Genomic DNA, 13,913 nt, shown 5'->3' on the forward strand with positions numbered 1-13,913 from the left:
CTTGGGTAATACATTTCGCTCGATTTATCTTTTGTGAAAAATTTGCATTATAGAACAGTACGCGATTATTAATTTATAAACTGCTAGTATAGTTGTTGTACGATGTAACCGAACATACAATAAAATTAAATATTCCATTAATCTTGCGATGAAGTAAAAGTAACTTTCTCCCTGAAAATAATATTGTCAGTAGTAATAACAATAATTTGACTGACATCACTATATATGTACAGTACAGATTACTAATTTATAAACTACTAGTACAATTGTCTAACAACATAACATTCAATATAATATACACTAAAATTACAGATTTTATTAACGGAGTAAAAGTAACTTCCTCCCTGAAAATAATATTGTCAGTAGTAATAACAATAATTTGACTGACATCACATTATCCATATAGTACGAAATATATATCAGTACAGTTGTCTAACAATATAACATGCAATCAAATTAAAGATTCCATTAACAAAATAAAGTAACCTCCTCCGTAAAAACAATATAAACAGCAATAATAATTTTACCACAGTAAACTAACCCACCAATCCATGCTGTAATAATATATTCACCGACGGGGACCCACCGTGATCAATCACGAATGTCGAATGGCTAGAGCCACGGGTTGTCAGTTGGTTCCTCTAATGGTAAAAAAATACGACCGTCAAATTATCAGTGGAATCGTAGTCGATCGAGCATCGTGGCTGGAAAACATTTCGTCGAACGTGTGTGGTAACTACGATTCCAAGGACCGGTTATTCGTTAGTATTACAAGGCAAAATGCAGAGTTGCGAAAGCCCACGGTGTTGATAGCACTGCTGCTGTTATCAGATTACTAGGGTATTACATACCATGTGGCGCTGGAGATAGATCGATAACATTATGCGTTGGATTGTGCCGTACTTAAAATCTAAAAACGCTGCGAAACCCGCGTGACGCGATACACGCGCGAAATTCGCTGGAATGCAGGTGCCCATTCGCTGACAATTCCCTCGAATCGAGAGTTAATCATCGCCAGGCGAAGTGGGTCAATGACACAATTACACAACGCCTCGGCTTACTCGCTCATGCCTGCATTTATGAGCTTTTGTTGGAACAGGCGCAACGCGTACAAATATAACTCCTAAGCTGCGATATCTCTCTCTCGATGTCGCGAGGCGTGTACAAACTTTCGGTTAAATAATTTCGATTTTTTTTTTCTTTCTCTATTTGCCGTGAAACGACTGCTTCACGAGCTGTTATCGTGCGCGTTACATCCACGCTGTTACAGGTTCACCGAAAATTTGCCTAAACCTTTTTATTTTTATTCCGCGAGCTTTTTCTTAAGAGGCCGTCAAATTTGAAAACTGTGTGGTGATCGATGTTCGAAGAAGGAAATTATTATTAGCGGGGTACACTAATGTTGATTCGATTTTTCTTCTTTTTTTTTTCAAAAAATATCTTTCGATGCTTTTCTCTTTGGATGTAAATTACTACATAGAACTAATCGTTAAAGAAGAATGTTTCGTTTTTCATTGTTGTATTTTTATTTGGTTATCAGAAATAAAAATTCTTAAAAAAAGATCTGTTTTCCTTTCGCGCACACGATAATAGCCTCTTAAGGGAGACGGCATCTTCAATGGTCGAACGGGTCCGGCTTCGCTATTTCATTTAAAAAGTGTAAATAAAAACTATTTCTATATTATTCAATACATATATAATAAACCCTAGAAAATATATTTTTCTTATCGAGTCAATAGTTTTTGAAAAAATAAATTCCTAAACGTATAGCTACCTCCTAACACTAAGTTTACGCAGCACGGTCATTTTCACTCATTCCAAATTTCACAAGGTTTTTCAAAAACCGTTTATATTTTCTGAAAGCCATACAAGCTGACTTTTGTCCACGTAAAATGGCAAGCATTTATTCAAATTCATTTGTATTCAAGTCTCCTAATTAATTTTATTAAATTGACTTCATTTATCGAAGCATTACTTCAGTAATAGGAATCTGATAAGAAATCTCCATGATCCTAGTGTTAAATGTCCTTGGACGTAGCTCCCCAAACAAGGCTTCATACCGCAGCAATTTGACCGCTTAGCCAAATCAATACCGTCACTGTCGTCGCGATAATTGTCGCGTTTAGAATACTTGAGCGCGACGAGAGTGCACCGCACACAGATAGACCGTCTCCGATGGAACAGACTCGTCGTTGTCCCTCTTATTTTCTGCCGCGTGAGCGTCCACGTGCGGGTTGTGCACGGCGGCATACACGTGGTCGCGCGCATGCCGATTTCTCAGCCCGTGCGATGAAGTTTCAAAGCTCACGGCCACCCCCCTCTCGCGCTCGTCCCTCCCCACGTGTTGGTTTTCGCGCGTTCAATTTCGCTCTTTCTGGGATCGTCATCGCCACAGATATCTACAGGATGGGCCAAGTGAGCGTGACAGTCATCGCTTCGTTATCAGTGAATTTAGAAAAAAAAAAAAAAAAAATGTCAAATGCGAAAGACGAACGGTTCAAAAATTGTATTATACATTCGCAGGATTAGATATCTTTTTTATAAGTGCAATGGTGCATATAAGTGCGATTGATGCTTGCCTTTTTCTATAAATGATAATAACCAAAAAAATCCGCCCTTGAAAAGGTTAAAGACACTTTTTTTTTTAAATAAATGCACAAATAATTCACGTGGTACTAACTTACTGCGTGAAACAATTGTATGTATTGCACATCTAGAACTGTATGCAAAAAATTAAAAATAGTCATGTCGTCGATCTTGGTAGGTTTAGTGGTAACGATCTATAGTATAGATCTCTGTGTCGTCATCGTGCAGCGTAGTTTACGTTCAAGAGAAAACATGTGCTGGTAGCCGTGCTCGACCTTGGTCCCACGCGGCCATTGGCCGGAACCAAAGGAAGCCGACGACGACGATTGGCCCGCTCGATTTTAGGCGAGAGCTAGAGCTCATGCATGCGTTCATCACGCACCCGTCTAACGTGGAATCTTGGCGGCAAAATTCAACCACAGAGGAGATCTAGCTCGCGCGCTCTGCATCGCCGACCTTGTGCGGGCATTGACCGTCGTTTTCGCCACCGTTGGCTGCCTTTGTCGCTTTGCCACGGCCTCTGTCTTTCGATCCTAATCGCCGTAGTTATTTCTTTCGCGGGGCCTCGAGCCGCGGCTCGCGGCGATATCCCTATTGGCCTCCCACCATTCATTGTCATCGAGTTTAACGCGAAGGAAGTACTATTTACTGTTCACTCTGAAATTTGACACTGGCTTTTTAGGTTTCCTTTTCGTGTCTTTTGGGGGTATTTTTTTATTTTGAGAATGAAAGAGTCGCGAATGAGGGAGAATGAGTCGTGAAATTATTGGTAGACACAGGAAATGACAGGGATGTGGAAGATGGAAAAAGCAACAAAAGATTTTCCTATACTTTTTATTTCATTCCTGGGGTATTAGAGTATTTTAGAAGCTATTCATTATTTAAAACCAAAATGTAAGAACCAATTTTTGCAAGCTTTGTAGAGTACTAGAGTAGCTGGAGTAGATACTCTTCCATCCTTTAAAGGGAATCCCTTGAAAATTCATTTTCAAGTATTTTTTTGGATTTTTTGTTTTAAATTTATAAGAAATTTTTTGATAGCATATTGCACATATTTATTTATATTTTCTATTATACGTAATAGATTTTTAATAAACTTAATTAAAATTAAATGTAACGCAAGTGATTCTATACAGTCCCTTTGAAAAAAATATGTTCATGATTGTCACTGTGTCGGTCATTCTACTCATATGAATCATATGTATACGTGACACAAACTAGAATAATTAAAAAATATTGAATATTAAGAAACTAAAAACATTACGAATCTAAAAATATCGATTTTTATTGATAAATCGAAAAAATTGTTATTTTTTTGTTTCTTAATATCATTGTTAGCTAAAAAGGATATTCTACACATTTTTTTTTAATTATCATCACTACCTTATTGTCCTGTTCTATCGCAAATGAAATAATTATGAGAGTTATAAGTTATAAGGTTACAAGAGGAGTAATCTACGGGATTAAGAAGTGTAATATTTAGATTATGGACCTACAAAACTGTGAAAAATAAACGATAATACTATCATCTAAAACTATCAAGAAAAAAAAAACAATTTCATGCAACATTATTCGAGACGAATAAACTATGGTCTTATATAAAGCAACAGGACCTTCTTGAAAATTGATTCTTTTAAAATAGCTGACGTATATTTAGTACTTGGATGTTCGCGATTCTAGTTCTATAGACGAAAATAAAATTCTACAGTAGTTCCCGTGTTATTTATTTGTTCGAATAACAGGGAGCCTTGGTGAACGCCACACGCTTCGGTTGAACGATCTCGCCTGGCAATCTTTAGTTCATATTTGCTATGGTAGACTAGTCACGAATATAAGTTTTTGGAGCGAGGCATCCAGTTGAAACGGAATCATTTTTACACGCGTACATATTTATAAAACATTAATGAAACATTAATTTGGAAACTATGAGATTTTCAGTGGAAGTGGAGGATGCGACCCTTAAGGGAGCATTAGAATAAATACATACATAATTTGGAAATTGCAAACCTATCATTTAATTTAAAGAAACTTCTTCGATAGCACGAAGATACGAATACTTATGCGACTGATTGTGTATAACTATAAATAGAAAAAGAAATATAATTTAAATATTTAAATGAATTATAATTTATGACTTGAGAGTTAAACTATTCCCTTCCACTTATTTCTTATCTGAAAAGCAAGCAAACGTCATCGCGAATTATTCAAAAAATTCACCATATTTACAGAGGATTTTATTCGTGTTTCTACGTGATTCGTTTCGTTGGGAAGCGAATTAGATATGCGATAAAAATCCGTGTCAGTTTTATTGGGAAAGGGAACGAGAAAATTAATTTATGCCGTTTCCGGGTTCTATCGTACCGTACGTTAGACGTGCGCGGAGTAATAGAATCGTTGTACGCGTTAGAGGAGGAAACGGTGACCATCGTAGGTAAACTGAAAAACCCTAGCTCATAAAACTCTGTACCAGCTGGCCTTGGAATATGAATAGATTTGCCCGCAAAGAGTGCATTGTCCCGTTGCGTAACTGAGCGCGTGTTATTTGCACGTTTCCTCCAGGGAGAAGGCTGTACCTTTCACAAATTAATTTCTATTATTAATGTGGATTTCATTAGGAATTTTCTTCAATTGATTGTTCAATATTTGTTGACCTCTGAGACTCTACTTAAGATTCTGAGATTCGTAAAAAAAACATTTCTTGGATCTTTAAGAGCATTCTGCGTGTAGCCATTTATGTTTCATGATTAGCAGTTAATTTATTTTATATTTTATTCAATTAAATTGACAAGTTAATTTATTTTATATTTCATATAATACTTCGTAGTACTCGTTTTTTTAATCAGAAATTTAATTGTGGAATTTAATTCGTATCGAAGGATCTCCACAAAGAATGAAGTAAAATAAAATAAAATTGTAAATTAAACCGATATATATCTTTTATTTTCGTACGTTTTTAGGAAACTAAAATTCTATGTTCAATACCGGAAGGGACCTAAAACATAAAATTCGAAGCAACTAAATATAATAGGTACATTTAAATCACGCCAGTTATATTTCATTCCAACTGAATTATATGTTATTATAATTTCAAGCTCGCTACTTAATTTTTCAACAATGTTTCCCCGCATAAATTTAATATTTTTTATATTCAAGTGCCCTGATCCCTGATCACAAGAGCCGTGAATTAAAGTTTTCTGTCCGTGGAATTTCGAAAACCACGTTTCCGATCGTTTCACGCTTAGCTGTCATTACGATATAATGTATCCAATATTATTATCGTAAGATTCAAGCGTGCTATTAATACGAGCGATTAAAAACTTTATAGAATTGGTCGCGCGATAATGTAATTTCGACGATAGCAGGGAAAATGGCAGTATACATAAACAATGAGAAATAACCGCGCATTATCTGTTTAATGGTTCATTCAGCCAAAAATCTTACTCGCAAATCGTCCAATGACTGGATGACGGCACGATCGTATACGACAAACACGCTCGCGAGAATCTTTCCAGTTACATAATCGCTCTCGTAATATTTTTTGCAACGTCCACGTACCGAGAACGAAGTGGACAGCATTCTTATCTGGATGAAAATTTCTAGATCAGAATGATTAACAATCTGCTTATATCTATTTCTCTTCAAATCAAGATTAATGTTAGGATGAAATATTTCACAACGTAGTCAGAATCAAAAATATTAATTAAAACTAATTAATTTAAATTGAACGAAATTTTGATTTTAAAATAGAATATGTTATAGCGAAGAAAAACAAAGAGTTTACTGTTGAATCGAATAAACGTTGCGAATTGATTTAAATGAATTCAACAAAAATTTAATGAAATTATTTAAAAAAATGAATACTGCGACAAATGTCATGTAATTTCCAGTGATCTCGAAACAAAATTTAAGCTTCGTAGAAATTTCCACGAGCACTAGTCAGACAATCAGCGTGTTAAAAACGTAATACATGGAGTCTTATTTTTAATTTCCTTCGTCTTTTTCAACGGACGACCAAGAAAGGATTAATTCGTGACATTGAAAACAGAAACTTTGCCGAGATGTTTGAGACGCAATAACTCAAGGACGTCAACGTATTATTCTCACTGCGCCATGCCACACAAAGGATGCGGGAATGCCACGCGCGTTTTTCGGGTCCTGGTTGCGAGCCGTTGGCATAAGCGATGGCATAAACCAGGAACACTGTACGCGAAACGCCCACACACGCACACGCGAATGGGTCGTTGGCCCCTGCCGCACATCCAGGATGTATATTTGGCTGGGATACCTGTAACGATACCAGCGATCCTATATTTGGCTAGTTGCAAACAAATCTTTGTACTTTTGCACAAATCCTCACCCCCTCTACATAAATTACTTCTTAGAGACGATTTTTCCATTGCCATTGTCGTGATTATCTGCTTCCTGGTAGAGAACACACATCTTGGAAGACGTCGTGATGATTAATAATGAAAATAGCAATCTAAAAAAAAGATTACAGTTAATATAGTAATTTTGTTTATTAACAAAACTGAACAAAAATACATAAATATATAAAATAAAATAAACGTGAAATGTCCATTAAATATCCGCCACGAGTATGTCGACAGGCCTATTTTGCTACTAAAAAAACAGAATCTTGAAACCCCCTTTTGAAAAACCCTGTATTCCTGTCACCAAAAAAAAAAAAAAAAAAAATACAATCGCTGCAATCACGAAGGGATTAACGACGGGGCTATTTTTTTCTCCAATTTATTTCCATAGACAACAATGAAAACGAAACCATTGTTTACGTCCACGTGGAGTTCGGTGGGTTGCACCTGAAAGTGTTCCGAGTTCGCTTTTTTCTACGCATCCTCCGAATATCAAGGAGCCTCGAAGAACTCGATACGCTTTAGTTAGGTGAGCCATTCCGAAAGGCAGGTGGTTTCGCCCACCTGGTCGTGACGCTCCCTCGCATGTCTCTCCTTTTTTTTTTCTTGCTGCTTGATTTCCTTATTCGGAGGATATCGTGTTATTGCGTCTCCTCGCATCTTCCTCAATTCATGCATAGTCGACCAGTGACAAGGTTTTCCTGGAGTTCGTCATGTGTTCCCATCGAAGCTAGTAATACGATAGACGGTACGTAATAAATAATACGTGCTTCCCTGTTGGCTAGTTGCGCCGCAGTCGTTTAATTATTTATACCCTTATGTGCACTATAGCATATGCCGCTAAATGCAGACTGCCACCGAATGAATGATGTACTTGTGGGAGGATATTATGACAGAAAAAGTGAATTTTATTACTAGACCGCGGATGTTTATGCTTTTATGTTGAACGAAAATGTGGGTAGATCTATGAGAATGTCCTCAAATGCAAGAATATACGAAATATCAACAATAATATACATGATATACCGTTTAAAAGATAAGACATATTTTCGTTCAAGTTTCAAAGTTTTTCCTATATCTGCGAAGACACGAATTTGCATAAACATTCGCAGTCTTTCATTTATGATCTACGATAAAATTAAAATATGTGGTTCTCTTTGCTAGCTCTTGTATGGATTGAATTTTGTTGAACGTTTTTATTGCGCTAATATTTGAAACTGAACAAGGATAGACGAAGACACTAACAAAGAAGAAAGAGGATGAAAAATTAAATAAGAAAAAGGAATTTAAATTTGTAATTTGTTGAAGGTGAAGAACGGCGCTAATAAATTTAAACTATAAGAGGACTAACGAAGAGAAACTGAAGAAGAAGAAAGGAGAAAAGAAAACGAAGAAAGAGGAAGAAAAGTTAAGAAATGAAATGGAGTTTAAACTTGTTGAAGGTGAAGAATGGTGGTTACAAATTTAATTTACAAAAGGACTAATAAGAAGAAAATAGAAAAGAAAACGAGGAAAAAAGACAAGAAATTAAGAAAGAAAAAGGAGTTTTTGTTTAAGATGAAGTGCGGCGCCAATCACGATTCCTCTCGTCCAAACCGATGATCCGTGGAACAAGACGACAAAAATATTTTCCTCACGGATTTGTTTTACAACCCATACGGTGCCATATACGTTAGACGCTCACTATATCGTATTACACGCACGTTACACTTGCGTACGTGAATTGTAAATTACGGAAGATCGTGTCCGAAGATGACCTAGATACCCAACGGGCTGCAAGAAAGGGCATCGACGTCAAGCTGGCATGCTCGGGTTCTTTATGCTCTCTCGGAAAGGGAAATAGAGAACGACTGGAAAAAAAAGGGTTCGACGGTCACCACTTCCTTTGCACGCCAAAATTCCCGCGGTCCCCGGGGACGTTGAAAGCCGTGAGAAAAAGGAGGACAGAATGGAAGTGTCCCGTGGAAAATGCTCGGTACAACCCTATCGAAATTAATTGGTTTTTGTACGCGTGGCAGGGCATTGTCTAACCTTTCATTGGTTCAGTAGCTATTCAGGCAATTATTATGGTAAACGTTTTCAAGCTTGCAGTATAAACAGTTCTAAAATTTCAGATGTGTTACACAGGGTGTTCGGTAAATGGCGAAAAGGGGGGCGATTCTACATGAAAAAATATGTCGAAAATATAAAGTAGAAACGATTCATGTGAAGCTTCGTTTACGTGAAAATCGACTTTGAATTTTTGACGGGTACAGTTGCACTTGATCGCTTCGAAATAATTACACAATTTTATTAATGGTTTCGCAGGAGGGATTCTAGTATTTTGTTTTTCGATAAAAGACAAATGGCATAGAATATAAAGAATACATACAGGATGTTCCAGAAACAAATACCTAAACTTCGATTTCCAAGTAGAATACTTAAGAATTCTGTTTTTAAATAAATGCTGTGCAATATATCCAACTGTTCGATTCTAAATGGAAGTACACATGATTACAATTAAACGTGAAAGAAGATGTCTAAGTGTCCAGCACATGGGCAGAGGTGTATCTACTTATTAAAAAACCAAAACCTAAAACCCTTTTCGAAAAATCCTTAATAATTTGTACACATTTAACCTTCATATTTTTAACTTTTTATAGATGGCAAACTACCGCGTCAAAACATTAAAATAAAAATGCTTCTTTGAACCTATCTAATATTCTGCTTCATTTTTCTATACTCAAGGATCCTTGTTAATATTTTTCGAACCAATTACAACTCTCTCAAGTTACTTAAGAAAATTTAATCGTTCGCGTCGTTCGTGGATGCTAGATGCAACACGCGACGTTCCACGATCGTTATTCCGCTGGAGCAACGATTAACGTATCTCCGTTTTTGCATATGTTTCAGGGGTAACGTTCAAGGCGCATAGGTTGATCCTCGCAGCATGCAGCAAGCACTTTCAAGAGCTATTCGAAGGAATGCCTCCTTCTCCGGCGGGACTGATCGTTATTCTCGACGGGACGAGTGCCCACAATATGGCCTCCCTTCTTGAATTCATGTACCGTGGCGAGGTACACGTGTCCCAGGAATCTCTCAGCTCTTTCCTCAAAGCGGCCGAATGCCTCCAAGTATGCGACTTATTCCGTTTTCTCTGAAATAATTGCCCCCGAATAGTAGTCACGTGCGCCGAGACGCGGACGCGCACTTTGCATTCCTCGGTGAACATCTTTTTTTATTTTTGGCCACGATTAATGGTCAGGAGTTCCTGTTTTAAACCACGACTGGAGGAACGAGACGACCCTAATCCCTATGCTCGCTAGAAAAACGGAGTCGATTCGAATATCATACGAAACGCCCGACGTTTCGTTGTAATAGACAAATTGTGCGGTGAAAAACTGCAGCCTGGCGCTTTTTGATAGTATTTGTTTTGATGAAATGCGAGGTGTTGCTGTGTTAATTTTTCAGTATTTATTTCACGAGATAAGAGATGTTGTAACGTTACGTTGCTGTCAATATTTGTTTCGTGAGATACGCAAGCTCTTTTCTTGCAGAACACATTAAAATAAAAGTAACAGATAATCGAACAATGAAAATTGATTAGAAGATAATGAACATATTACAGAGATTAATCGTAAAATCTTACAAAAATTCTACCTTAGCAGTGCTTAAAAACACCTGTGTACATTTTACTCAACGCTGAGTTCTTGAAAACACATGCAATGATTAAAAACACGTGTCTTGTTACGGACATAAATTAATCGTATAAGTTTCCACACAATACTCCAAAATTATTACTATAGTTATTATTAGTCGTACATGTATTCATTTTAACCAGTCACCAAGAATCACCTCGAAAATTATTATTTTGATATCATTTTCATAATACTGCAATCTTAGATATCTCTGTTGCATGCAATGCACTAAAAAATATATAATGTGCAACACCTGCATTCAGTTATCTATAAAAATGCGTTTACCTTTCTCAGTGACTCAGGTCATCTTTGCCTCACCGACGATCCTTTTATCGACACTTCGAGTTCCAAAGAAATTAAACCTAAACAAGCATTATTTTTGGTTGATTTACCGCATCGAACCTAGAGTCATCTCTCGAGTGCAAAGGGTTAAAAAGTATGACCCACATAAACCCTTTTATGCCCTCTCAATAAACGTACCACCGTATCAATTACAATTTCGAAACCAAGAAACCTCCAATCCGTTACGTAACGTTCCCAATGGTTCCCCAAGAAAACGGCCTTGACGGAACCTTGGAGACCTTTCTTTCGTCTTATGCAACAACAACTTTTCAAAATGTCGGTTCGATTTTCAGGTAAAAGGTCTGTCCATCGAGCACGAAAAACTGGCGGTGGCGCAGAGGCACGCCGCGGAGAGCAACAATAACTCGTCCACGGAAACCGCGGGTAGCGGAAGCGGTGGAGGTGCCGTGACTGCGAGCGAAAATGGCGGCGGCGTCGGCGGTAACGTGGGTGGTAGCGTCGGCGGCGGTATCGGCGGCGGCGTCGGCGAGGTGAGCGACTTGAGCGAAGCGGGTGAAGCAACCATGGTGAGAAACACCATGAAGAGGACCCCCACACCGGCACCGTCGCCCGCCCCTGCCTACACCGTGCCCAGCGTCTACTCTACCTCTCACTATTACGAAAGTCCTCCGAAAAGGCTGATGAGGTAAGTGCCCTTCCACCTTGCCTCGCGAAGGACTCGCGAGTGAAATTTTCAAATGGTACCTGGCAGCCATTATGGCGACCTTCGCGCGTTCCGAGACCCATACAAACAGACGGTCGATTTTAACGTTAGAATTATGGAGGTTCCAAGTGTCTTTACTGCATTGTTTTCTTTCTTTTTTTCTTTTTATGTTTACTTTCTAAGAATTTTTTGATCACGTTCGTACCTATTAACGGAGTAAATTAGATGTACACGAAAGTTGCGAATCTATTAACACATTGTTGACCGGTAATTTTACACAGAAGGACTTTATGTCACCGGCTATTATTTCGTAATTTTATGTGAAATTAAAATAATTTATGAAATGATCTTCGATGAACCTTATTTAATATATTTTACCAATATAATGAATTGAGATGAAATATTTTACATACATAACGCGATGAGCAATATTCTATATCGCCCTGGGCTTCGTTAATTGAAATAGATAATGCAAATGCAAACGTGAGTTCACTCGTGACCAGCCAATTTATGTTTTAATATCAATTATATCATTTATGTTTCGATATTTATTTTGAACACTTTTTTACGAATTACATCAAACACGCGCGACATATAATTCGAATTCATAAATGTATATAGTCAAATGAATATCGAATTCAATAGATAATTATTAATATTTAAATTAAATACCCAACCAATCTAATAAATAAACAGGTTTGTCGGATTGGTGAGTATTTAAATACCAATTAAGTATATTATTTATACATTGTTGATATATTAATCCATAAAATGAGGCATTAATTAGTGAACTAATTACACTGTTATTTATTGGTAATATCGATATTTATTCATGAAGCATTTATGAAAGATTAAAAAAAGTTGGAGTATAAAGGTTTACGACGAAGAAGGTTCTTCTTTATTGAATTTTGTTTTGTTTTAAGAAGTCATCCAACGTCATTTGCCTTTATTCCTTTGAATTTATAAATATAAATATACCCTTGAATTTATTATTAGATCGCCCAGTGACGTTGATTCTTTGGGAAGGGCGAGTGTGTTACGCGACGGCACTGCCTTCCGGCCCGCATCCGCGCCACATCCGCTTCTTCTGGAGAACCACTTCTATCAACCGTTCACCCACCCCTCAGAGACGCCCGCACATCCCCACACCGCGCCGCACACACCAACGGAATTGGAACAGGAATTGGAACGATCGAGGTCCGAGGAACGTAGCAATTGCGATCTCAAGGAAAGCGTAGCTGAAGGTAAAGACCATTTTTAATTACCTTATCACACTTCCTAGTATACTTGTACAAAGATATCCTTTCAATCCTTTGGCTCGCGAACGATGTTCACAAAAAATCGGAAAATCTGGAACCATTCTGGATGTTGGAGTCTTATTTTACCGATTTTTTAAATCTATGTTGCACACGCCCCTCAACGCCTTGCAAATACATTTAAAAAATTCCTGCAAAATTCAAGCTCTTGATCTTAACATTAACGGCTGCTTTAAACTTTCGAAAGTGTTAATTGGAAAATATATGGAATTTTATCGATCGGTTACTTTTGTTTATAACTCCGATAAAAATTGACGAAGCGATTTCAAGTTTGGGTAGAGTTATTAGTTCAGATTTTTCAAAACGTGAATCTAATCGATTTGTACAGTGAACGGATCGTATGTCAGAAGTGAGCGGATTTTAGCCATGCGTTTATATTTTCGCGCAGATCTTCGGATAAAGCAAGAACCGGTGACGCTGACCGATCGCGAGAGGGCAGAAAAATTGGCGGAAAGATTGTCAGGCGAAGTTTACTCTAGTGGAAGGGGGTTCGATGGGAGTCATTATGGCTCAAATTCGGACCACATGCAGCACGGCGCGCAAATGGGTTCCGCGATGGTGCCGTTGCCGCCGGCTCATCCACCGACTCCTGATCTCAGTCCTGCACCCACCACCCCCGCTATGTGGAACACGAAGATCAACAAGGCTGGCACTGTCACCACTCCTGACGGTAAGTGGAATAATTCGACAACCATTTATCGTTAAATAATATCAATTTTGTCTTCATTTTACTTACTGTACTAAGTAATTACATAGATATGGTTTCATTAGTACTAGACCAATATAGGAACAATGTTATTTATTTACTTTCATAACGTTTCAACGTAATGATACATTTCTTCATCATGAATGAAATAGTTGAAAATATTTCTCTTCAAAGATTTATTTTTAATTTGTCTAAAAAGGATAAATTTATATGTATATGAAGTAATCTCAATTGTACTTAAGAGTACACCGC

General features: G+C 37.5%; 1 protein-coding gene across 7 annotated transcripts in view; it reads left to right on the forward strand.

Annotated features, from left to right (window-relative positions):
• The window catches only part of LOC128890281 (zinc finger protein chinmo), an 82,407-nt gene that overhangs the window by 40,649 nt on the left and 27,845 nt on the right, over positions 1-13,913 (forward strand). For 3 of the 7 annotated variants that reach the window (XM_054148623.1, XM_054148622.1, XM_054148621.1), the window contains exons 3-6: positions 9,849-10,069; positions 11,269-11,621; positions 12,636-12,883; positions 13,344-13,625. In XM_054148623.1, coding sequence (XP_054004598.1) covers positions 9,849-10,069; positions 11,269-11,621; positions 12,636-12,883; positions 13,344-13,625 — 1,104 coding nt within the window. Of the gene's footprint in view, positions 1-5,516; positions 8,932-9,848; positions 10,070-11,268; positions 11,622-12,635; positions 12,884-13,343; positions 13,626-13,913 lie in introns of those variants that run through there. The other 4 variants (XM_054148625.1, XM_054148626.1, XM_054148627.1 and 1 more) reach the window with 3 other exon arrangements.

This window comes from Hylaeus anthracinus, unplaced genomic scaffold (assembly GCF_026225885.1).
Source record: "Hylaeus anthracinus isolate JK02 unplaced genomic scaffold, UHH_iyHylAnth1.0_haploid 12000, whole genome shotgun sequence".
NCBI lineage: Eukaryota > Metazoa > Arthropoda > Insecta > Hymenoptera > Colletidae > Hylaeus > Hylaeus anthracinus.